This window comes from Pleurodeles waltl, chromosome 4_1, assembly GCF_031143425.1.
Source record: "Pleurodeles waltl isolate 20211129_DDA chromosome 4_1, aPleWal1.hap1.20221129, whole genome shotgun sequence".
Classification (NCBI taxonomy): Eukaryota; Metazoa; Chordata; class Amphibia; order Caudata; family Salamandridae; genus Pleurodeles; species Pleurodeles waltl.
In genome coordinates this window covers 11,201,703-11,227,893 of record NC_090442.1, presented here as the reverse complement: position 1 = coordinate 11,227,893, position 26,191 = coordinate 11,201,703, and the positions used below count along the sequence as shown (strand labels likewise).

At 47.8% G+C, this 26,191-nt stretch overlaps 2 protein-coding genes across 2 annotated transcripts in view; one reads left to right on the top strand and one right to left on the bottom strand.

Moving 5' to 3' along the window:
* LOC138287238 (zinc finger protein 664-like) overlaps nt 1-26,191 on the top strand; it is a 946,449-nt gene that overhangs the window by 719,536 nt on the left and 200,722 nt on the right. The gene's annotated exons all lie outside the window — the stretch shown is intronic.
* On the bottom strand, nt 24,168-25,091 carry LOC138288405 (zinc finger protein 436-like). Its single transcript, XM_069229964.1, has one exon. It carries the CDS (start codon nt 25,089-25,091, stop codon nt 24,168-24,170), a length of 924 nt encoding a protein of 307 aa, XP_069086065.1.

Here is a 26,191-nt window from a genome sequence, read left to right as displayed (position 1 = left end):
AGTTTAGCTAAAATCTAAAACACACAGGAGCATATTTATAAACGAAAATTTATACTCACCCCGGCACGTTAAGGGACCTGTGGGCTCGGAAGGACGGTGCGGGGTGTCTGCACGCTCGGCGCCACCTCCGTCTCAGTGTTGCGCAGCAGCTGCTGAATGGCCTGCCAGTTGAGTCTGTACATCTGGATGATGTTGTGTTGCCGGAGTCCCAGAAGGGTTGTCCTGGTGTGGAATATCCTCTCCTGCCTTCTGCGAACATAGGCCCATATTTATACTTTTTGACGCAAAACTGCGCCAATGCATTTTTTCGTCAAAAAAATCAGCGCCGGCTAACGCCATTCTGAAGCACCATGCGGGCGCGTATTTATTGAATGGCGTTAGCCGGCGCAAGCAGACCGGCGCTGCCTGGTGTGCGTGCAAAAAAAACCACGTACACCAGGCAGCGCCGGCGTAGGGAAAAATGGCGCTAGGGCGTCTTAAAAATGGTGCAAGTAAGGTTGACGCAAAAAATCGCCTCCACCCGATTTGCGCCATTTTTAACGACGCCCAGACGCCATTTACATGACTCCTGTCTTAGTAAAGACAGGAGTCATGCCCCCTTGCCCAATGGCCATGCCCAGGGGACTTATGTCCCCTGGGCATGGTCATTGGGCATTGAGGCATGTAGGGGGGCACAAATCAGGCCCCCCATGCCACAAAAAAATATAAAGAAAAAAATATTTATACTTACCTGAACTTACCTGAATGTCCCTGGGGTGGGTCCCTCCTTCCTTGGGTGTCCTCCTGGGGTGGGCAAGGGTGGCAGGGGGGGTCCCTGGGGGCATGGGAGGGCAGCTGTGGGCTCATTTTGAGCCCACAGGTCCCTTAACGCCTGCCCTGACCCAGGCGTTAAAAAGTGGCGCAAATGCAGGGTTTTCTGCCCCGCCAACTCCCGGGCGTGATTTTTGCCCGGGAGTATAAATACGACGCATTTCCGTCGCAGTCATTTTTTTGGACGGGAACGCCTACCTTACATCTCATTAACGCAAGGAAGGCGTTCACGCTAAAAAATGACGCTCTTTACTCATACTTTGGCGCTAGACGCGTCTAGCGCCAAAGTATAAATATGGCGTTAGTTTTGCGCCAAATTTGCGTCGAAAAAAACGACGCTAATTCGGCGCAAACGGAGTATAAATATGCCCCTATGTTTTCAGTATGTTTGTTATGTGTCACTGGGACCCTGCTAGTCAGGATCCCAGTGCTCATAAGTTTGTGGCCTATATGTATGTGTTCCCTGTGTGGTGCCTAACTGTCTCACTGAGGCTCTGCTAACCAGAACCTCAGTGGTTATGCTCTCTCATTTCTTTCAAATTGTCACTAACAGGCTAGTGACCAATTTTACCAATTTACATTGGCTTACTGGAACACCCTTATAATTCCCTAGTATATGGTACTGAGGTACCCAGGGTATTGGGGTTCCAGGAGATCCCTATGGGCTGCAGCATTTCTTTTGCCACCCATAGGGAGCTCTGACAATTCTTACACAGGCCTGCCACTGCAGCCTGAGTGAAATAACGTCCACGTTATTTCACAGCCATTTTACACTGCACTTAAGTAACTTATAAGTCACCTATATGTCTAACCTTTACCTGGTAAAGGTTAGGTGCAAAGTTACTTAGTGTGAGGGCACCCTGGCACTAGCCAAGGTGCCCCCACATTGTTCAGGGCCAATTCCCCGGACTTTGTGAGTGCGGGGACACCATTACACGCGTGCACTACATATAGGTCACTACCTATATGTAGCTTCACAATGGTAACTCCGAATATGACCATGTAACATGTCTATGATCATGGAATTGCCCCCTCTATACCATCCTGGCATAGTTGGCACAATCCCATGATCCCAGTGGTCTGTAGCACAGACCCTGGTACTGCCAAACTGCCCTTCCTGGGGTTTCACTGCAGCTGCTGCTGCTGCCAACCCCTCAGACAGGCATCTGCCCTCCTGGGGTCCAGCCAGGCCTGGCCCAGGATGGCAGAACAAAGGACTTCCTCTGAGAGAGGGTGTTACACCCTCTCCCTTTGGAAAATGGTGTGAAGGCAGGGGAGGAGTAGCCTCCCCCAGCCTCTGGAAATGCTTTCTTGGGCACAGATGTGCATAAGCCAGTCTACACCGGTTCAGGGGACCCCTTAGCCCTGCTCTGGCGCGAAACTGGACAAAGGAAAGGGGAGTGACCACTCCCCTGACCTGTACCTCCCCTGGGAGGTGCCCAGAGCTCCTCCAGTGTGCTCCAGACCTCTGCCATCTTGGAAACAGAGGTGCTGTTGGCACACTGGACTGCTCTGAGTGGCCAGTGCCACCAGGTGACGTCAGAGACTCCTTGTGATAGGCTCCTTCAGGTGTTGCTAGCCTATCCTCTCTCCTAGGTAGCCAAACCCTCTTTTCTGGCTATTTAGGGTCTCTGTCTCTGGGGAAACTTTAGATAACGAATGCAAGAGCTCATCCGAGTTCCTCTGCATCTCTCTCTTCACCTTCTGCCAAGGAATCGACTGCTGACCGCGCTGGAAGCCTGCAAACCTGCAACATAGTAGCAAAGACGACTACTGCAACTCTGTAACGCTGATCCTGCCGCCTTCTCGACTGTTTTCCTGGTGGTGCATGCTGTGGGGGTAGTCTGCCTCCTCTCTGCACTAGAAGCTCCGAAGAAATCTCCTGTGGGTCGACGGAATCGTCCCCCTGCAACCGCAGGCACCAAAAAGCTGCATTACCGGTCCCTTGGGTCTCCTCTCAGCACGACGAGCGAGGTCCCTCGAATCCAGCAACTCTGTCCAAGTGACTCCCACAGTCCAGTGACTCTTCAGTCCAAGTTTGGTGGAGGTAAGTCCTTGCCTCACCTCGCTAGACTGCATTGCTGGGAACCACGACTTTTGCAGCTACTCCGGCCCCTGTGCACTTCCGGCGGAAATCCTTCGTGCACAGCCAAGCCTGGGTCCACGACACTCTAACCTGCATTGCACGACTTTCTAAGTTGGTCTCCGGCGACGTGGGACTCCTTTGTGTAACTTCGGGTGAGCACCGTTTCACGCATCACTGCTGCTAAGAGGGCTCCTTGTCTTGCTCGACGTCCCCTCTACCTCCTGGTCCCATTTGCGACCTCCTGGGCCGCAGCAGCGCCCAAAAACGCTAACCGCACGATTTGCAGCTAGCAAGGCTTGTTGGCGTTCTTTCGGCGGGAAAACACTTCTGCACGACTCTACAAGGCGAGAGGGATCCGTCCTCCAAAGGGGAAGTCTCTAGCCCTTTGCGTTCCTGCAGAAACCGCAGCTTCTTCAGTCCAGTCGAAGCTTCTTTGCACCCGCAGCTGGCATTTCCTGGGCATCTGCCCATCTCCGACTTGCTTGTGACTTTTGGACTTGGTCCCCTTGTTCCACAGGTACCCCAGATTGGAAATCCAGCGTTGTTGCATTGTTGGTTTGTGTCTTTCCTGCCTTATTCCCCTAGTCTCGACTTCTTTGGCCCTTGGGGAACTTTAGTGCACTTTGCACTCACTTTTCAGGGTCTTGGGGTGGGCTATTTTTCTAACCCTCACTATTTTCTAATAGTCCCAGCGACCCTCTACAAGGTCACATAGGTTTGGGGTCCATTCGTGGTTCGCATTCCACTTTTGGAGTATATGGTTTGTGTTGCCCCTATCCCTATGTGTCCCCATTGCATCCTATTGTAACTATACATTGTTTGCACTGTTTTCTAAGACTATACTGCATATTTCTGGTATTGTGTATATATATCTTGTGTATATTTCCTATCCTCTCACTGAGGGTACACTCTGAGATACTTTGGCATATTGTCATAAAAATAAAGTACCTTTATTTTTAGTATAACTGTGTATTGTGTTTTCTTATGATATTGTGCATATGACACTTGTTGGTACTGTAGTAGCTTCACACGTCTCCTAGTTCAGCCTAAGCTGCTCTGCTAAGCTACCATTATCTATCAGTCTAAGCTGCTAGACACCCTATACACTAATAAGGGATAACTGGGCCTGGTGCAAGGTGCAAGTACCCCTAGGTACTCACTACAAGCCAGTCCAGCCTCCTACACCTACTTGTTGGTAAGTACAGAAACCCAGTTATATACACACTGCACAGCAACCCTCTAGGACACACAACACATACACCACGACATCGACATGTGGACAGGAAGACAATGAGGTTGTGACACCTACTAGGTATGTTTGAGATCCACACCCAATGGGCATGGGATCCAGCCGTGGATCATGACCCCATTTGCAAACCCAGGCACTGCAGAAGAGCGTGCCTCTAATGAGGCACATAGAAGGACACGCACCATAGTCGATAGGACCTTTGGCATCCTGAAGTCAAGATTCAGGTGCCTCGACATCACTAGAGGCAGCCTCCTATACTCACCAGAAATGGTGTGCAAAATAATTTTGACCTGTGCCATCCTTCACAACATATGTGTAAGAAGGAACATTCCCCTATATGATCCCGACCCACAAATGCCTGAAGAGGAGGATGCTATCCATCAACATGAGGGGGACCATCCAAACACAGCTGCAGGATTGCTTCGGTGCCAACATATTGTCCAAAATTTCTTTTGACTCTACTCACCATCACCACTATCTTACCATATGTCAATAAACACATATTCTATTCACTATATCATGGTCTGGGTAATCATTTTTGCATTACATTATCTCTAACTATCAGAATCAGAGTATAGCCTCATGGAGCATTGCTGAAATACAGTGTAGGACACAGAAAATTCCAAATCTATTTAAATGCGTATGAATGTACAGCCACATTCATACAAACACTGTAAATGACATATATCCTGTGCATTTCACATTTGAAGGGCAATACCAGAGGAACACACCTATTTCACACATACATGTTGGCTACATGGTTCATCACAGCAAATGACACACAACTAAGACACCATCAGTCAATAAGGGAAGAAAATGCCTCATACATGAGGCAGTGGATGTGCTATTGCATTGGTGACACGAAGATATGACCACACTCTTGACAGCAGTACGTTTTACATCACCTATCTTTGCAAGGACTATGTTTGACAAGATTTCCATATAAGCAGCAAATAAATAGCACAAGTGCCCCAGGTATGACTAGCATTGCTCACATGACATCCCCTGCACATGGCAGCCCATGTCCTAAGTCCAGCTACACCCATGTTCCCTGTATCAGCCCACCCTTCTTCAGAGGTCCCTGGAATGGGAATATGTGTCCCCAGATAATCCCTCCTCTACACACACCCAGACTCACAATGATAATCCAGTGTGCTTCCCTCTTTAGTATGGTATGCCATAGTCATTGTACTTCTGTCTGCATGGACGTCAGGTTAAATAATGCACTGGCTTGTAGTCTGTAGGACCTGGATCCTGATTGACCCTGCATCCTGTTAGCCTGACTGGCTCCTGTCTCTGTGCGTTACCCTAAAGGTTCCTTGTGGCTACATTTGTATCATAGTTGCTTTCCCATCCCTCACATTCCTCCTGGGTATTGTGTCAGGTGAGTCTACAATACATACTCAAATACATTGTATAGCATAATCTGTTTATTTATCGTACCATGGGGAGGAACTTGTCTCCAAATAGCCGAATTATGGCCTATCCCTTGTCTGGGTTTCATGTATGCATGAGTGACAAATAGTGACAGTGTACCATGGCTGTATGCATCTCCAGAGAATCTACAACACACCGCGCAATGACCACCAGCTGAAGCACCGCTGGGCTGACCTTGTTTCCAGGGCGCAAGACCTGCTGGACCACCTGGAGATTCTGATTGGTGGCCCTGTTGGTGAATATAAATCAGAGTAATGTGCATGTTTAAATGCTCTGTAGTGACAGTAGCTGATTTGTTCATATGCTGCAGGCAATGTTTTTGAACATGTGGAATGCTAGTTAAACATACAGGGCCATAGTTCTACTTTGCGAATGCAACCTGTTTTGAAGCAAGAGCGGTGCAAACTTACAAGATACAATTGTATTTTGTAAGTTTGCGCTGCCTTTGTGTCAAAAAGCAGCTCGTTTATATTTTGCTTTCTAAACATCGTAGTGTGAGCCTGCAGCAGTAACTGAAACATGCATTTTGGTGTGCAGTAAATCAAAGCTTATCTGAAGTATTCAGCTTGTTTATATTTTGCTTCCTGAACATCGTAGTGTGAGCCTGTTGCAGTCATTGAAACATGCATTTTGGTGTGCAGTAAATCAAAGCTTATCTGAAGTATTCAACTCATTTATATTTTGCTTCCTGAACATCGTAATGTGATGCATTTTGGTATACAGTTAATCAAAACGTATATCTGTCAATGAACCTTTTGCTTCTATATATGCATAGATGCTCTTTGTAGTGTTCTTATATATAAATAGCTGCTTTTCATTGCTATTCTTATTCTACTATTATTAACGTGCTAAATGCCTACATTTACCTGAAATTCTAGTAAAGCTAAATTGTATTTATAATTGGCGCGTGGTCCTTCATTGAGCGTCCTTATTGACTTATACCGAACAGGTGTCAACCAGTCACCTGGATAAGACAGACGTCGTGACAGGTCAGTAGTTTTCAGCACGCGGTGTGCTGGATGTGTTTGCTAATTTCTTCAACAGTGTTTCCTTTTCCCCTCACGACAGCAGATCCGCACCAGCACGGAGCCTTTCCCTTGTCAGGCCCGGGCAGAGAGCCTGAGACAAGCGCGGAGCCCAGTTGGGCTATTGTAGTAGGATTGGGCTACACACTGTCCTACGTTCATTTCTCCTCCTCTGACACTGACAGGACACCGGGAATTGCACGCATTTTTCACATTCCCGGCTTCCTGTCAGTGCCGTAGACGCCATACTCAGGCTGTAACAACAGAGTTGGCCCTGAAACCCAAAGTCTTATTCCCTTATCAGAGAGTAATTCCGCGAAAGGGAGTTCTTCCCTTCCTAGTACATCAAAAGACGCTCCCTCCTCTTGGCCTCATGATGGAGTCATGGCCGCACTGCACCAGCCCAAAGTTTTATGGAGAAGAATGTCACCAAGAAGAAGCGGGGCCTGTTAGAGGACGACATCGCAATACTCTTCCCCTTCGCATTGCACTTAGGTGCGGGGGGGCTGCCAGGGAGGAGTTAAGTGTGGCACAGAAAACCTGCCTCACACTTGAGGGTTTAAGACAGCAAGCTGTCAAAGAGGAGGCAGGGGATGTCAGTGGCACCCACAGGGTGTACTGGGAAAACACCTTCCTGTATTCAGAAGCAAGGGAACCCAAACCTGGTGCCACCAAGAGATTGGTCATTCCTCTGCTATACAGAGAGTTTCTGTTGACTTTGGCACATGATATTCCCCTTGCTGGACATCTGGGGCAAAGTAAGACCTTGGATAGACTGGTCCCTCACTTTCACTGCCCTCACATGTCTGAAGACACCAAGGAGTTTTGCCACTCCTGTGTTACTTGCCAAACCAGTGGCAAGACAGGTGGCACCCCAAAGGCCCCCGTAATCCCACTGCCAGTGGTTAGGGTGCCCTTGACATTCTTGGCCCCCTTGACCCTCCCACAGCTTCTGGTAATAGATTCATTCTGGTGGTGGTAAACCATGCCACTAGATATCCAGAAGATATACCTCTTAGGACCACTACAGCTCCTGCAGTGGTCAAAGCCCTGCTGGGTGAGTTTCCCAAAAGAGGTGGTGTCAGATTTATGTAGTAACATCATGTCTGCATATCTAAAAGCAATGTGGAAAGAGTGTGGGGTAACTTACAAGTTCACCACACCTTATCATTCCCAGACAAATGGTTTGGTTGAGTGTTTTAAAAGGCATGATTATGGGACTCTCTGAAAAGCTCAGGAGGAGATGGGATGTCCTGTTACCATGCCTCCTTTTTGTCGACAGGGAGGTACCCCAGAAAGGAGTAGGCTATAGCCCCTTTGAGACCCTCTTTGGTCACACTGTTAGAGGTCCATTAGCTCTTGTGAAAGAGGGGTGTGAGCAACCCTTGAAGCCCCCTAAACAATATATAGTGGATTATGTGCTTGGCCTAAGATCTAGAATGGCTGTGCACATGAAAAAGGCCACTAAAAACCTTCAGGCAAGCCAGGAATTGCAAAAGCAATGGCATGCCCAGAAGGCTGTCCTGACAGTGTACCAACCAGGACAGAAGGTGTGGGTCCTAGAGCCTGTGGCACCCAGAGCACTCCAAGATAAATGGAGTGGACCACACATCATAGTGGAGAAGAAGGGTGAGGTCACTTATTTAGTTGACTCAGGCACTCCTAGAAGTCCTCTTAGAGTACTTCTTGTGAACCACCTGAAGCCCTTCTATGACAGGGCTGACTTAACCCTGATCATGGCCACTGATGAGGGACAGGAAGAAGAGAGTGACCGTCTACCTGATCTCATATCCAAAACTGCAGCTGACGGCTCAGTGGATGGAGTAGTCCTAACAGACTGCCTTAGTGAGGCTCAGAAGGAGGACGGCAAGAATCTCTAGGTCAATTTTCTGAACCCTTTTCTCGGACACCTGGTCAGACTACATGGTGTGAGCACGCCATTGATACAGGGGACAGTGTACCTGTCAAAAGTAAGATTTATAGGCAGCCTGACCATGTAAGTGACTGCATTAAAGCTGAGGTTCAGAAAATGCTTGACCTAGGAGTGATTGAGCACTCTGGAGCTTGTACCCAAACCTCCCTCTCAAAAAAAGGCAAATTAGATTCTGTGTGGATTAATGAGGGCTCAAAGCAGTCACCAAGACTGATGCTCACCCTATACCCAGAGCAGATGAGCTAATAGATACACTGGATTCTGTCAAGTATCTAAGCACTTTTGATTTGGCTGCAGGGTATTGGCAGATCAAACTATCAGAACAAGCTAAACCAAAGACAGCTTTCTCAACCATTGGGGGCATTATCAGTTTACAGTTATGCCCATTGGTTTGAAGAATGCACCTGCCACTTTTCAGAGGTTGGTGAATACAGTCCTCCAAGGTCTGGAAGCTTTCAGTGTAGCATATCTTGATGATATTGCAGTCTTTAGCTCCATCTGGGATGACCACCTGCTCCACCTTTGGACAGTTTTAAAGGCTCTGCAAAAGGCAGGCCTCACTATCAAGGCTTCAAAAGGTTGATTAGGGCAGGGGAAGGTGGTTTATCTGGGACACCTGGTAGGTAGAGAACAGATTGAACTACTACAGGGGAAGATCCAGACTATTTTAGACTGGGCTCCCCCTACAACACAGACCCAGGTCAGAGCCTTTCTTGGTCTCACTGGGTATTACAGGAGGTTCATTAAGAACTATGACTCCATTGCTGCCCCTCTTAATGACCTCACCTCAAAGAAGATGCCTAAAAAGGTATTATGGAGAGCTAGCTATCAGAAAGCTTTTGAGGAACTAAAGCAGGCCATGTGCACCTGTCTTAAAAAGCCCAAACTACTCCAAGAAGACCATCGTTCAGACTGATGCTTTAGAGGTAGAGGTTGGGGCAGTTTTATCACAACTAACTACAGAGGGCCACGATCAACCAGTAGCTTTTATCAGCAGAAGTGTGTACTATTAAATAATAATGTATTGTTAATATACTTTATTTACCCCTAGAGAAAAGCGTTGGTCAGCCATAGAGAGGGAGGCCTTTGCTGTGGTCTGGGCCTTGAAGAAGTTGAGACCATACCTCTTTGGGAATTACTTCATTGTCCAGACAGACCACAAACCTCTCTCAAGGCTAAAGCAAATGAAAGGAGAAAACCCTAAATTGTTGAGGTGGTCCATATCTCTACAGGGAATGGACTATACAGTGGAACATAGACCTGGGAGTACCCACTCCAATGCAGATGGACTCTCCAGATATGTCCACTTAGACAATGAAGACTCATCTGGGCAAGGTTAGCCTTACTGTCCCTCTTTTTTTTGGGGGGGGGGGGCTGGGAGGGGTTGTGTAGGAAAGTACCCTCTTTTTGCCATGGTTATTGTAGGAGGCTGGCCTGGTAAGTAGTGGGTACCTTGGGTATTTACACCTTATAAGAGGTCCAGTTATCCCTTAAAAGTGAAGTAGTAGTGTTCTAGCAGCGTACGCTGATAGAGGTAGCTATAGCAGAGCAGCTTAGGCTGAACTAGGAGACATGCAAAGCTCATGCAATACCACTTATAGTTACACAGTGTTACCAAAAATAAAGGTATTTATTTGGGTGACACAGTACCAAAAATATCTTAGAGAGAATACTCCTTCTGGAGATAAGTATTATACACAATATATACACTACACACCAGAATTAGACAAGTAAATAGTCATAGAACAATGCAAACAGTAGGAAATCCTATAGAATCCTATAGAATCCTATAGAATGCAATGGGGAGAAAATAGGTCTAGGGGCAACACAAACCATATACTAAAAAAGTGGAATGTGAATCATGAATTCCCCCCTAGACAAGTGTAGTGTGTGCTGAATCGCTGGGAGAGTATGAATACAGTAAAGGTAAGTAAATTACCTCACCCCAGAGCCCAGAAAAGCAGGAGTAAAGTACTGCAAGTTTCCTTAGGACACACTACACCTCGGTTCTGGGATTTTGCAGCAGCCAACCAAGTCTGCAGAGAACAACTGCTGGATTATAGGACCTGAAGACCTGCAAAGGAAGGAGACCAAGTCCAGAAGTTGAAAGAAGTTCCAGGAAGGTCAGGAGCCCCTGCCAACCCAGAAGAGGGCGCAAATGAAGAGTCCCTGGTTAGTCGAAGACTGCAGAAATGCACCCTAGGAAGATGCCAGCAGGTTCCTGCATGATGCAAAAGATGTCCCACGGCGTGAAGATTGTTGCAGACAAGATTTCGTGTTGGAAGGCGCCAACAAGCCTTGGTTACGGCAAAAGTGCATTTTTCATCAAAATGGCACTGGATGGACCCAGGAGGGACCTGGGGGGGCCTCAACTGTGGGTGAGGAGGAAGAAGGGGCTCTCAGCACTTTAGAGAGCCCTCAGGATGCCAACCAGCACCCCGAGAAGCTGCAGGATCTGGGTTCAAAAGAGGTGCAAAACGCGGTTGATGCAGCACAACAAAAGAAGGTCCCACGCCGCCAGAGAACAACTCAGCGAGTTGAGCATCGCAGGGTGGAGTGCTGGGGACCTGGGCCAGGCTGTGCATGAAGGAATTTTGCAAAGAGTGCACAGAGGCCTCAGGAGGTGAAGAAGACACAGTACACAGGGGTGCCGTCGTTGACGGGGAAGGCAAGGTCTTACCTCCTCCAAATTGCGTCAGCAAGACCTCAGGACAGTCTATGTCGATGATGTCCACCCTCTGTGTCCTTAGAAGCACGCTTGTCATTGTGAGAGGAGTCCCAGGGTACCGGTCATCGTCTTGGAAGGTGCCTGCTTGGAGAAGGAGAGTGACTCCATCACTCCACGGGAGATTTCTTCAGTCCTTCTGGAGCAGGATGAAGATAGGGAGTCCCCAGAGCATGCACACCATGGACACTGTTGCAGTTGCTGACTTGGAGCTGAGAAAAGTGTCTCTTGTAGAAACTTTGTTGCAGTTACAGCATTTCTTGGAGCAGAATGCTGCGGTTGATCTGAGGTCAGAAGAGTCTGAAGTTGTTGCAGAGGATTCCTGAAGGAAACTTGCAAGCAGAATCTGAAGAGAATCCACAGGAGAGACCATAAATAGCCCTGAGAGGGGGATTGGCTACTTTATCAGGTATGGACCAATCAGGAGGGGTCTCTGACGTCACCTGCTGGCACTGGCCACTAAGAGCCCTCCAGAGTGCCCCCCCACCTTGCAAAGGAAGATGGCTGAAGTCTGGGACACACTGGATGTAGGAGGCTGGCCTGGCTTATAGTGGGTACCTGATGGTACTTACACCTTGTGCCAGGTCCAGTTATCCCTAATTAGTAGAGTAGTAGTGTTCTAGCAGCTTAGGCTGATAGACGTAGCTATAGCAGAGCAGCTTAGGCTGAACTAGGAGACATGCAAAGCTCCTGCTATACCACTTATATCATATAGGTACTATATCATAAGAAACATAGGGGCATATTTATACTCTGTTTGCACTGGATTTGCGTCGTTTTTTTTTACGCAAATCCGACGCAAAACTAACTCCATATTTATACTTTGGCGTTAGACCCGTCTAGCGCCAAAGATCTTGGAGTTTGTGTCATTTTTTAGCGTGGACACCTTCCTTGCGTTAATGATATGCAAGGTAGGCGTTCCCGTCTAAAAAATGACTCCGAGGCATGTGCGCCGTATTTACACTCCCGGGCAAAAATGATGCCCGGGAGTGGGCGGGTCAAAAAAAATGACGTCCAGCCGTTTTAGCGTCATTTTTTAACGCCTGGTCAGGGCAGGCGTTAAGGGACCTGTGGGCTCGGAAGGAGCCCAGAGGTGCCCTCCCATGCCCCCAGGGACACCCCCTGCCACCCTTGCCCACCCCAGGAGGACGCCCAATGATGGAGGGACCCATCCCAGGGAACTTAAGGTAAGTTCAGGTAAGTAATTTTTATTTTATTTTTTTGTGGCATAGGGGGGCCTGATTTGTGCCCCCCTACATGCCACTATGCCCAATGACCATGCCCAGGGGACATAAGTCCCCTGGGCATGGCCATTGGGCAAGGGGGCATGACTCCTGTCTTTGCTAAGACAGGAGTCATTTCAATGGGGGTTGGGAGTAAAAAAAAATGGCGCAAATCGGGTTGAGGCGAAAATTTTGCCTCAGCCTGACTTGGCCCATTTTTTTGCGCCCAAGCTCCATTGAAAGCCAAAAAGTATAAATACGGCCCATAATACTCAGAATTACTTGAAATAAAGGTACTTTATTTTAGTGACAATGTGCCAAAAATATCTCAGAAAATATACTCCCTTAGGAGGTAAGTAAAATACACAAAATGTACACACAAACCAAAATCAGGTAAGTAAACAGTTAGAAAAGTAGTTCACTGTAGAATACAATAGGATGCAATAGGCCTAGGGGCAACACAAACCATATTCTCTGAAAGTGGAATGCAAACCACAAATTGACCCCTAGGCTAGTGTAGGGTGTAGAGGGTTGCTGGGAGTGTAAGAAAACACTAAGGGTGTCCACAATACCCCACTCCAAGACCCTGAAAAGTAGGAGTAAAGTGATACTACTTCCCCAGAAACAAACTAAGGGCCAGATGTACGTATGTTTGGGTTTGCGACTCGCAAATTGCGAGTCTGAGCGACTTGCAATTTGTGAGTCGCAAACCCAGATGCAAGATGGTGTCCCTGACACCACCTGCGAATCGCAAGGGGGTCGCAAAGACCCACCTCATTAATATCAATGAGGTGGGTCGCAATCTGCGACCCCCTTGCGATTCGCAGCACTCACAGGGATGGTGACCTGCTGGAGACAGCAGACCTCCATGTCTGTGACTGCTTGTAAATAAAGCAGTTTTTTTTTGTATTGCAGCCCGTTTTCCTTAAAGGAAAACGAGTTGCAATACACCCGAAAAAATGAAACGTTTTTGTTTAATTTTTTCAGAGCAGGCAGTGGTCCACTGCCTGCTCTGCAAAAATGTTTTTAGAGCCATTCACAAAGGGGAAGGGGTCCCAACTGGGTGCTAACTGCAAATTGCTTTGCAACCGCATTCGCGGTCACAAAGCAATTCTACATCGCGATGCGAATCGCAAATAGGAAGAGGAACACGCCTTCCTATTTGTGAGTCGCATTCCCATTTTGCGAGTCGGTAACCAGGTTACCGACTCGCAAAATTGGAATGAGCATCGCGATGTGCGTTTTGCATGGCGCAAACAGCGAAATTCGCTGTTTGCACAATGCAAAACGCTTCCTACATCTGGCCCTAAACTCGTGATAGAGGATTCTGTAAAGACCACAACAGACTGCAAAGCGCTGAAGACGGATTCCTGGACCTGAGGACCTGCAAAGGAAGGGGACCAAGTCCAAGGGTTTACGAAAGTGTCCGGGGGGTGGGAGGCAGGAGCCCACTAAACCCCAGATGAAGGTGCAAAATAGCTGCCTCCGGATGGAAGAAGCTGAAGATTCTGCAACAACAAAAGGTTCTAGGAACTTCTCCTTTGTGCAGGAGATGTCCCACGGAGTGCTGGAGGATGCAGCGTTATTTCTTTGGAGAAAGACCGCAAACAAGACTTGCTAGCTGCAAAGGTCACAGTTGAAGAAAAAGGGTGCTGCCTGGGCCCAGGAAGGACCAGAATGTCGCCACTTGGGAGAGGAGACAGAGGGGGCCCTCAGCAACACACAGAGCCCACGCACAAGAAGGCAGCACCCACAGAAGTACTTGAACATGTGTTCAAGAAAACTGAGCACAGCTGTCGTCTCAACCCTACAAAAGAGGGTCCCACCAAGCCGGTGGTCAACTCAGCGAGTTGAGCAATGCAGGACGGAGTGCTGGGGACCTGGGCTAGGCTGTGCGTGAAGAATTCCTTGCAAAAGTGCACAGAAGCCCTAGCAGCTGCAGTTCACGCGGTGCACAGGATTACTGTATGGAGAGGGAAGAGGACTTACCTCCTCCAAATTTGGACAGTGAACCACTGGACAGTCTAGGGGCCACACTCGTCAGGATGAGAGGGGTCCCAGAGTACCGGTGACGCTGAAGTTAGGTGCCTGCTGGAGCAGGGGGAAGATTCCGTCAACCCATAGGAGATTTCTTCGTGGCTTCCAGTGCAGGGTGAAGGCACACAGCCCTCAGAGCATGCACCACCAGGAAACAGTTGAGAAAGCCGGCAGGATTAGGCGCTACAATGTCGCTGGTAGTCTTCTTGCTACTTTGTTGCAGTTTTGCAGGCGCCCTGGAGCAGTCAGCGGTCGATCCTTTGCAGAAGTCGAAAAGAGAGGTGCAGAGGAACTCTGGTGTATTCTTGCAAGTTGTTATCTGAGGAAATGCCCACCAATAGCCCTCAGAAGAGGATTGGCCACCTAGTGAGGTAAGCACCTATCAGGAGGGGTCTCTTACGTCACCTGCTGGCACTGGTCACTCAGATGCCTCCGTTGTGCCCTTACACCCCTGGATTCAAGATGGCAGAGGTCTGGGACACACTGGAGGAGCTCAGGGCACCACCCCTGGGGTGGTGATGGACAGGGGAGTGGTCACTCCCTTTTCCTTTGTCCAATTTCGTGCCAGAGCAGGGACTGGGGGTTCCCTGAACTTGTGTAGACTGGCTTATGCAAGGAGGGCACCATCTGTGCCCTTCAAAGTATTTCCAGAGACTGGAGGAGGCAACTCCTCCCCAGCCATTAACACCTATTTCCAAACGGAGAGCGTGTAACACCCTTTCTCAAAGGAAATTATTTATTCTGCCTTCCTGGGACTGGGCTGCCCAGACCCCAGGAGGGCAGAACCCTGTCTGTGGGGTGGCAGCAGCTGTAGCTGCAGTGCAATCCTCAGAGAGCTGGTTTCGCAGTACTGGGGATCCATGGTAGAGCCCCCAGGATGCCAATTGAAATTGGTAAATGAAGTCACTGGCCTACAGTGATAAATTTAAAAGCAGAGAGGGCATAAGCACCGAGGTTCTGGTTGGCAGAGCCTCAGTGAAACAGTTAGGCACTACACAAGCATACACATTAGGCCATAAACTATAAGCACTGGGGTCCTGGCTAGCAGGATCCCAGTGACACAGTAAAAACACACTGACACACACTCACAAACAGGCCAAAAGTGGGGGGTAACCATGCTAGAAAGAGGCTACTTTCCTACAGCTACCCTCATTTTCTGCCTGATGTCAGTGTTCTTCACGGTGTTCACTGGGATCCTGCTAACCAGGACCCCAGTGATTATGCTCGCTCTCTAAATTTTATTGTTGCATACTGGTAACCCAGTATTTCACCCAAAATTGGCATACTGGTGCCCCCTTATAAGTCCCTAGTATATGGAACCTAGGTACCCAGGGCTTTGGGGTTCCAGGGGATCTATATGGGCTGCAGCATTTCTTTTGCCACCCATAGGGAGCCCTTGCAAAGGCTTCTGCAGGACTGCATTTGCAGCCTTCGTGAAAAGGTGCATGCACTCTTTCACTGCTATGTACACTGTACCAGGTCACTTATAAGTCACCCCTATAGCAGGCCTTCCATCCTGAGGGCAGGGTGCAGAGTACCTGTATGTGAGGTCACCCCTGCATTAGCAGAGGTGCCCCCACAACCTCCAGGACCATTTCCCCGGAAGTGCGGGGACTCCATTTTACACGTGTACTGGATATGGGTCACTTCCTATGTCCATCTACATAATGGTAACTCTGAACATAGGCATGTTTGGTATCAAACATGTTGGAATCATACCCCAAGACTTTTGCAAGTATTGGTTGTATGATTCCATGCACTCTGTGGGCTCCTTAGAGGACCCCCAGTATTGCCATTCCAGCCTTCTGAGGATTTCCAGGAAGCCCCAGCTGCTGCCACCTCTCAGCCCTCCTGTTGCTTGAGAAGCTCAAGTCCAGGAAGGCAGAAAAAAGCATTTCCTTTGGGAGAGGGTTGTTACACCCTCTCCCTTTGGAAATAGGTGTTGCAGGCTTGGGAGGGGTAGCCTCTCCAAGCCACTGGAAATGCTTTGAAGGGCACATTTGGTGCCCTCCTTGCATAATCCAGCCTACACCGGTTCAGGGACCTCCAGTCCCTGCTCTGGCGCGAAACTGGACAAAGGAAAGGGGAGTGACTACTCCCCTGTCCATCACCACCCTCTCTCTTGGGTGGTTCTTCAGATTTGGACTGCAAGACTCCAGCAGGAATCCTCTGCATCCTTTACTTCATCTTCTCACTGAAAAACTGCATCTGGACCCTCCAGGAACTCTACAAATTGCAACAAAGAAGCAAAGACGACTCCTGCAACATCTTCAGGTCCTGCCAGCAACTGCAACTGTTTCCCAGTCGTGCATCCTCAGAGGACAGCCTGCCTTCAGCCTGCACCAGAAGAACCAAGGAATCTCCCTTGGAGTGAAGGAGTCACTCCCCTGCGTCTCAGATACCGCTCTGCAACGATGACCGGCTGCGTGGGTCCCCTCTCCTGACAAGTTGTGTCGACCCTGAATCACAGGTGGTGGACTGAAGTGGTCCCGACGGTCCTGACGTCCTACTGTCTAACTTTGCTGGAGATAAAGGCTTACCTCCCCGTGCAACACAGTACCCCATGCACCACTTGTTTTGCAGTTGCCAAGGCTTGTCGGCATCCTTCCATGAAGTTCTTCGTGCAACGTGCAGCTCTGGCCCCCAGCACTCTGTCCTGTGCTGCACATCTTCCTGAGTGGTTGTCGCAAGACCGCTGAGGGTATTTTGGGTTTTGCACTGGGCTGGCGGGCGACCGCCAAAAGGCCGCCCGCCAGCCCAGTGCAAAACAGCCTTCCCACTAGGACGCCGGCTCAGAATTGAGCCGGCGGAGTGGGAAGGTGCGACGGGTGCAGTGGCACCCGTCGCGTATTTCAGTGTCTGCAAAGCAGACACTGAAATACAAAGTGGGGCCCTCTTACGGGGGCCCCTGCAGTGCCCATGCCATTGGCATGGGCACTGCAGGGGCCCCCAGGGGCCCCACGGGAACAGGATGGCGGTATGGGGTGTCAGAATCCCCATGGCGGCGCAGCGAGCTGCGCCGCCATGGAGGATTCTACAGGGCAGCGGAAAACCGTCGGGAGACCGCCGGTTTTCCCTTTCTGACCGCGGCTGAACCGCCGCGGTCAGAATGCCCTGCGGGGCACCGCCAGCTTGTTGGCGGTGCTCCCGCCAACCCTGGCCCAGGCGGTCCATGACCGCTGGGGTCAGAATGACCCCCTTTATCTCTTCAAGAAGGACTCCTTGTGTGGCGAAATTCAACGCACAGCCTGCCAAAAACGACGCACAGCCTGCACCATGCTGAAAATTTCATCACACGCCGAATCGGAATGACGCAGCCTGACTTTGCAACAAGAAGATCGACGCAGCGCCAGCGTAGTTACCGGAAATTGGACGCACGGCCCAGTGGATCGACGCATAGCCGAGCCGGAATGACACAGCCTGACTTCCAAAGATGAATCGACGCAGCGCCTGTCGTGCAGTAGAAAATTCGACGCACCGCCCACTGGATCGACGCAGCTCCTGTGACTTCGTCCTGCCAGCACAGGAAATCCACGCACCGTCCCCGGGGCGTCTGAATACCCCACAACCCAAAGAGGATCCACGACCGAGCGCCAGAAATCGATGCACAGCCGTCCCTGCGTGGAAACTAAACACTGCATCGCTGTGTGCGGCCCGAGAAATCTACGCACACCCCTTTGTTTCAACGCATCTCCTCCTCTGCGGCCCTTTGCAGAGATTTTTCATGCGAACCACGTACTTTGTGCTTGAAAGAGACTTTGTTTGCTTTAAAAAGACTCAAGACACTGTATATCACTTTTCAGTGATATCTCTACATTTACTTATTGCATCTGATCGTTTTGACCTGCATTTATCAAGATAAATATCTATTTTTCTAAACACTGTGTGGTGTATTTTTGTGGTGCTACATGGTGTTATTGTATGATTTATTGCACAAATACTTTACACATTGCCTTCTAAGTTAAGCCTGACTGCTCAGTGCCAAGCTACCAGAGGGTGGGCACAGGATAATTTGGATTGTGTGTGATTTACCCTGACTAGAGTGAGGGTCCTTTCTTGGACAGGGGGTAACCTGACTGCCAACTAAAGACCCCATTTCTAACACACTGTTTTCATGCTTATTTCTGCATACTAGTGTATATAATTTGTGTATTACTTACCTCCTAAGGGAGTATAGTCTCCATGGTATTTATGGCATTTGTGGCACCAAAATAAAGTACCTTTATTTTTATAACACTGAGGGCCATATTTATACTTTTTGACGCACAACTGCGCCAACACAGTTGTGCGTCAAACATTTTAACGCCGGCTAACGCCATTCCAAAGCGCCATGCAGGCGCCTTATTTATGGAATGACGTTAGCCGGCGCAGCTGACTGGTGTGCGTGAAAAAAAATGACCCACACCAGGCAGCGCCGGCGTAGGGGAAAATGGAGCTTGGGCGTCAAAAAATGGGGCAAGTCAGGTCTGAGGCAAAATATTGGCCTCAACCCGATTTGCGCCATTTTTTTTGACTCCCAACCCCCATTGAAATGACTCCTGTCTTAGCACAGACAGGAGTCATGCCCCCTTGCCCAATGGCCATGCCCAGGGGACTTATGTCCCCTGGGCATGGCCATTGGGCATAGTGGCATGTAGGGGGGCACAAATCAGGCCCCCCTATGCCACAAAAAATATATATATATATATACTTACCTGAACTTACCTTAAGTTCCCTGGGATGGGTCCCTCCATCCTTGGGCGTCCTCCTGGGGTGGGCAAGGGTGGCAGGGGGTGTCCCTGGGGGCAAGGGAGGGCACCTCTGGGCTCCTTCCGAGCCCACAGGTCCCTTAACGCCTGCCCTGACCAGGCGTTAAAAAATGACGCAAAAGCGGCTGGACGTCATTTCTTTTGACCCGCCCACTCCCGTGCGTCATTTTTGCACGGGAGTTTAAATAAGGCGCACATGCCTTGGAGTCATTTTTTAGACGGGAACGCCTACCTTGCATATCATTAACGCAAGGTAGGTGTCCACGCTAAAAAATGACGCAAACTCCAAGATCTTTGGCGCTAGACGGGTCTAACGCCAAAGTATAAATATGGAGTTAGCTTTGCGTCGGATTTGCGTAAAAAAAAAACGACGCAAGTCCGGCGCAAACAGAGTATAAATATGCCCCTGACTATTTTTCCTGTGTGACTACAGTGGTATTGCATGAGCTTTGCATATCTCCTAGATAAGGCTTGGCTGCTCATCCACAGCTACTGGCTTCTAGACACTGCCTACATTTAACTAATATGGGATAATTGGACCTGGTATAAAGTGTAAGTACCTTAGGTACCCACTACAAACCAGGCCAGCCTCCTACAGGGGGTGCGACTGGTGGATGGTGGAGATGGAGCCTGGAGGAATAACAGGGTGTAGCCTAGTCCTATGATTTGCAGGACCCACTGATCCGAAGTATCAGCCTTCAGTGCCAAGACTAAGGAGGACAATACCAGACACTGCAAGTGGGTTAGGATAAGCGAGTACATTTTCTTTCCTGCTAGTGTAAGGGAAGAGGAGACTGAAGAAGAGGTTTGCTGGATGGATTCACAGCCCTTTTCTCTGGCTCGACCCTTATACTGTTTGACCAGCGGTTTTGCTACTGCTGGGTTTGGAGTTGGTAAGGTCGAAGTTGGCGAAAGGAGAATTCCTTCAACAGTCATGAAAATGTGGAAAATTGGTGTAGGAGGTGGCAATTGAAGTCCCACAAAGCGGGCTCCAGATTATCTGACCCTGAACTTCTAAATCCAAACAGTCATGCCCTGTCAAACAGGAGGTTGGCCTCGACATTAGGATTAGAAGGCAAAAGTGCGTAACAAAGGTGTGTCTACGGATGGAGATCGAAGCACCCATGGTTCCGGCTATTAAATCAGCAGTGTCCAGTCCAGATTTTATTATGTGGCATGATGAGTTCTGACCATCCAGGACCTCCTCTCGGAAGTGGACGCACATTTCCTCTGTGATGTGAGGCACAACCATCTCAGCCATATCCCATCTCGCAAAGGAGTTTGTATTTAAGAACTTCAATGCCATGCTTTCTGTTGAAAAAGCAATTTGCCCCAGGCGCTTACATTCTCTGTCTGAGGGAACTGTTGAAAAGCTCCTAGCCAACTGTCCAGATGACCACGAAGCCTGGATAACTAAGCTTTCAGATGAGGTATGGGAAGAGAGAAATGGAGGGTCTCCAGTGTCAGAGTAACATGAGCCTGTTGACTGTTGGGGCAGAAGTTGGTTTCTCCCAGGCCTCCAGGACTAGATCCAGCAGGGCATCACTGAAAAGCAGTAACAGCTCAGCAGTAGGCACCACCTGCAGGAGGACCTCCATAAAGACATTAGTTTTAACTTTGACTATAGGGAGCTCTGGACCTCAGCTACCAGGTCAGCTGCCTCATTCATCACCAAATAGAAGGACAGCACTTCCTGTGTCGGCAGCCCAGGTGGAATGTCCATTTCCATCTCTCGAGTGGTGTCTAATCCTCTTGCAGAAGGCAGGCCTGCAATCTCTTATCCCTGGTCATTGATGCTCAAAATGTATACCTTTTTTCCTCCAACACTCTTTGTGCTTCCTTCTGTGACTTAGTCGGAGGCACAATTTCAGCGATTGGCACTGGAAGTGGGAGTAGTGGCAGCATGGGGGGTGGCGGGGTGGGCCATGTAATAGGTGGCGGAAACGTGACATGTCTAAAAGCTGGATTGACAGATGGACGAGTCGACGTTGCTCCAGATGGGATGGTGAATAATGGCTTCAGAGCCAAGGACATAAACATAGGAGGGCATACAATGCTTAGGCTTGAAGGAATGCCAGGCAAAGATTGAGTGCATGCCATTAAGAAATGTTGCCAGATCAGAAACTGGAGCCTGGAACTTGGGGAAGGCAGGTGTCATAACTGCTGGGAGAGAGGGCCCCGGCACTAAAGGATCCAGGAAGTTCGGGGACAGACTCGTGGAGGTCGAAACACTTCTGGGCCAGGTCCAGTGATGTCACCGAAGCGGGGCAGCTTGGAGAAGGAACCACTTCTATGACAACTAACTCTAGTTCCAGGGGAGTCGGAGGACATCGAGGTGATTCCTCTATTGCAATGCTTGTTGTGCTTTCCCCTCGTTCCACCTGAAGAGTAGAGCGGCTGTGACCTGGGGCGAGGTTGGAAGCAGTGTCAACTGTGACTCTCGTTCCTAGCCCAGGCCAGGAAGAGCCTTGGCTCATGGTCCTTGATGGCCTTTGGGTGCTTGCTCTGGCACAGGACCTGGAGTCGTGGTCCGAACTGAGGCTCCAGGGACAATGAGGATCCGTTATGGACATCTGTCCTTCACAATCTGTACAGGGCTTGACCCCTTTAATATGATTAACTTTATGCAGTTATTTAAAACCATTACAACTGTTAAAAAAGTATACATAATAAAAAAGCTTTTAAGTTGCATAACTAGACATACACAGGTTACAGTGTTGCAGTAAACAAAAGTTCTAGTGCAGAAACCAAACAGGCAGCAATATTGCCATCAAACAATATGTTGCTGCGTATACTTCTCAAGCATATAAGATGGTTTCAAAGGATGACTAGAGGGGGTCTTGGTCATCTGCAAAGTGCTTGTGCAAATCAGAAAGCAGCAGCAGTTGGTTAAATTGAAAATGCTGTCTAACAAAATACATCACATGAAGATCATCAACCTCTTATCTCTTGGAAGGAGTCATGGTACGGCACTTGTTGGAAACATTTCTGTGAGAAAACGCAAGACTCTTTGAAAAAGTGGTTGGTGGATCTGCGCCAAAGGAATAGGAAAAAGGGAACAGATGTGCTTGTGCCGAGGTGAGCACTATATGTCATCGGTGATGTCACTGGATGCCACTTCTGGTGCAAATGCAAAGTCTGAGTCACCTCAATATGATGGCTTTGAATATTCAGATCCAGACTGGTGCCTGAGGATTATCCTATAGGTGCAGAATCTGCAAGTTATTATCCATCACAATTCCATCTTTAGTCAAAGGTGCTGAGACTATCGACTCATCGGTTCACGAAACCTTCCATTTGAAACATACCTGCATAGACGAAACGCTGAAGGCATAGGTATGCTGTGCTCATTCTGGTATCTTAAGCACTTTTCAGAAAACAGCTTAAGACTTGGATTTTTAATGCCCCTGAAGCTCTTTGCCAGTCACTCATACATTAATCTTGTTCCCCCCAGGCTGTCACTTCCGAGAGCTATGGTCTCCCCACGCAGCACCAGGATGCTTCCTTGGGAGTGACAGTTGTGCTATGTAAATTCCATATTTTATTCTATTCTTTAGCAGCAAGTAATAGTTTTTCTTCTTAGTTCTGAAAGTGACCTCGTTCCAAACTAACACTACTGGGTGGTGGAGATGATGGTCTGCAGCAGGAACTCAGCAATTTGTTGAAATTAATTCAGTGGATGCATTAGTTTTTGCCATCTTTGGCTACTGAAGAGGTTTATTTTTATTTCTTCTGACTTGCATATTTGATTGGTGAATTCCTTCCTTTACGCAAGGTTGGGCTATGAGAACACTGTGTATTTGAGGGTTCCAGCATCACACAGCTCATTTTCAAGTGATTCAGAATGCTGCAGTCAGTGACATTCCTGGTCTAAGAAAGTCTCAACAGCATCACATACTTTCACTGTTTGCTCACAAGCAGCACATACATTTCAAGTTCATGCATTAACCAGCAGAGTTTATATACAATGGGGATTCCTTTGTGCTTGGAAACAGTCTTGAAAATCATTCATGTTTCTTTTCTTCTGAATTCAGATTTCTTTTCCAGTGCCAAGGTTCCAGAAATGTAAAGCTGTGAGTCAATGATTCTCGATTCTAGCTCCTAACAGCAGAAGATGTCGTGCATTGCAAGCATTAACCACTAAGAATTACTGCTAACATTTTCCCACCTTTACTTCTACCTTTGGAACGTGTTCTCTAACGCTGTCACAGAACCATAAAGTGAACACTGTTAAATTGGTTCAAGTGTGTTGGGTTTAAGGGTTTTATCACTGATCCCCCTGTTAGTCCAAGCATTGTTCATAGTGTTGCTTGTACAGGTAGCCTGTTCAGGTGTTCTTGGATGTTGTTCTTTATAGCTCTACTTCATAGAATAAAAATCAACACTTTCTTTTTTTTTAGTCCGCACTGTGCTAAAGTCCCAGAGGGTTTTGTGATGTTTCATTTCTTTTTCTTATTTGTAGAGAAATGAGCAATTGCTGAGAACAGACACTTTTATGATTTTATGATTTTTTTTTTTTCATCTTTTCTGATAATCGGGTTGTTATATCCTATATCCAGGTGGGAGCGCAAGAAGGTGAATGTGAGAATGTGTGTGCTGTGTGTGCGCGAGGATACAAATGGAGAATGGTGAGCGTGCGATGGAATGGAAGGTGCGTGAGTTGAGAGAGTGGACGGTTGCGGAGAGAGGCGGAGGTCGGGATGCTTTCTCTACGGATAGAATTACTGTTTCTACAATAAACAACACAAGTTACTTCTGGAGCTTTTACGTACGCCTCGTTCTTACACGGGTCTTATATAATCTACTAATAATCTTCTGGCATTTAAACATCCCACATAATTGTAACATAATCATCTTTTATAATTTGCTGATGGCTTTATAAGCACGATCGATGTCAGCTCTTCACACATTCACTACAGTTGAATGGCTTTTCCCCTGTGTGTGTTCGCTGATGATTTCTTAATGCTGAAGATTGACTAAAACTACTTCCACATTCACTACAATTATATATTTTTTCCCCAGTGTGTGTTTGCTGATGTCTTTGGAGACCTGATAACTGACTAAAGCTCTTCACACATTCACTGCACTTGAATGGCTTTTCCCCTGTGTGTGTTCGCTGGTGATTCCTTAATGCTGAAGACTGACTAAACCTACTTCCACATTCATTGCAATGGTATGGTTTTTCTCCTGTGTGTGTTCGTTGATGTACTTGGAGGTGTGATAACCGACTAAAACTACTTCCACATTCATTGCAATAGTATGGTCTTTCCCCTGTGTGTTTGCTGATGTACTTGGAGGTCTGGTAAGCGACTAAAACTCTTGCAACATTCACTGCAATCAAATGGTTTTTCCCCTGTGTGTGTTTGCTGATGTCTTTGGAGATCTGATTGCTCTTGCTGCAATGGTATGGTTTTTCCCCTGTGTGTGTTCGTTGATGTACTTGGAGGTGTGATAACCAACTAAAGCTCTTCACACATTCACTGCAACTGTATGGTGTTTCCCTTGTGTGTGTTTGCTGGTGTCTTTGGAGGTGTGATAACTGACAAAAGCTCTTTATACAGTCACTACATCTGAATGGCTTTTCCCCTGTGTGTGATCGCTGATGCTCTTTAAGGAGTGCTAAATGACTAAAGCTTTGCACACATTCAATGCAATAGAATAGTTCTTCTCCTGTGTGAGTTTGCTGATGGTGCTTTTGTAGCAATGACAAATTAAAGCTCTCGCTGCACGTGTATGATTTTTCTTTCTTGGTTGGTGTCTCTGGGTCAGGGATATATTTGTCCACTTCCCACGACTGTGTTTCCTGACGGGCCAACATGGTTGATAAAACACTTGTACTATTCTCACATTTGCTGTATGTGTTGGTATTCAGAACATTTGATTTGCAATTTAACAATAAAATACAATAGTAACTAAATTCTTGCCACACTCACAATATGTGTCAGGCTTCTTTGTGACTGTGTCTTTAGAATAAATAACAGTGTTTGATGCTTGTGGGTGAAGATTAATCCTCCTCCTTCTGGTTGGTGCAAATTGGGACAGTACTCTGTAATTTAAATAGCAGAACTCCTCTTTCATTCACCCTTCAGTTGTTTGTCTCCACTCTGTTGTGCTTTGCTCTGGTTGCTGTGGTTTGGCTAGAAAGAGTTTACAATACACCTAGAGCACTGAATGATGATCTGTCATCATTTTAGGAAGCAGAGCACTGCGGTAACCAGTTCATACTGATCCATTCAAAGCTGGTGGTTGATCAGTGCTGTTGCCTTAATTTGTTTCTAGAGTTCATTCCTTTAGTCGTGTGGCGTGGAGGTGCACAGCTCAGACTTTCACTGAACTGCCCTTGACTGATTCTTCCAGGATCTGTCAGGTTATGTTCAGGTTCCTCTGTCTCTGACTGCACCAATGTTTAGCGTGATTCTGTTACACATTGTTTCTTACAGCTGTTTTGCAGATTTCAAGTATTATCTTCATTATACATAAATATTTTGTACATTCAAGGTGTCGTTCCTGTTGATTGGAAAGAGATTCAAAATTACTGAATGCAAATGCAATGTACTGTGAATACACAATAGTTATCTGGCTGTAAAAGACATCTCTTCTTTGCTGTCTTTAAAACGTAACAAAGGATATTTCACCACACATAGATATTCAACTAAAAGTTCTGTTGAATACGTCTCATTGTATTTACTTCAGAAAATGAAGTGATTTACCAGTGTCCACAGGGTAACTTAGTAAAGAACGGGCGCTCCAGGAGCCCCACGTGCTACAGGTACAGCTTTAGGAAGATGCACATGAACAAGGAGGTGATACACCTGCGTTCATAAAGTAACTTGGTAAAGATAGGGCGCTCACAGACCACCTCGTGTTACAGGTACAGCTTTAGAAAGATGCACATGGACAAGCAGGTGATTTACCAAC

Bases quoted from the DNA above. Each gene is read 5' to 3' on its own strand.
- LOC138288405 (XM_069229964.1), bottom strand. From the start codon at position 25,091: ATGTTGGCCCGTCAGGAAACACAGTCGTGGGAAGTGGACAAATATATC.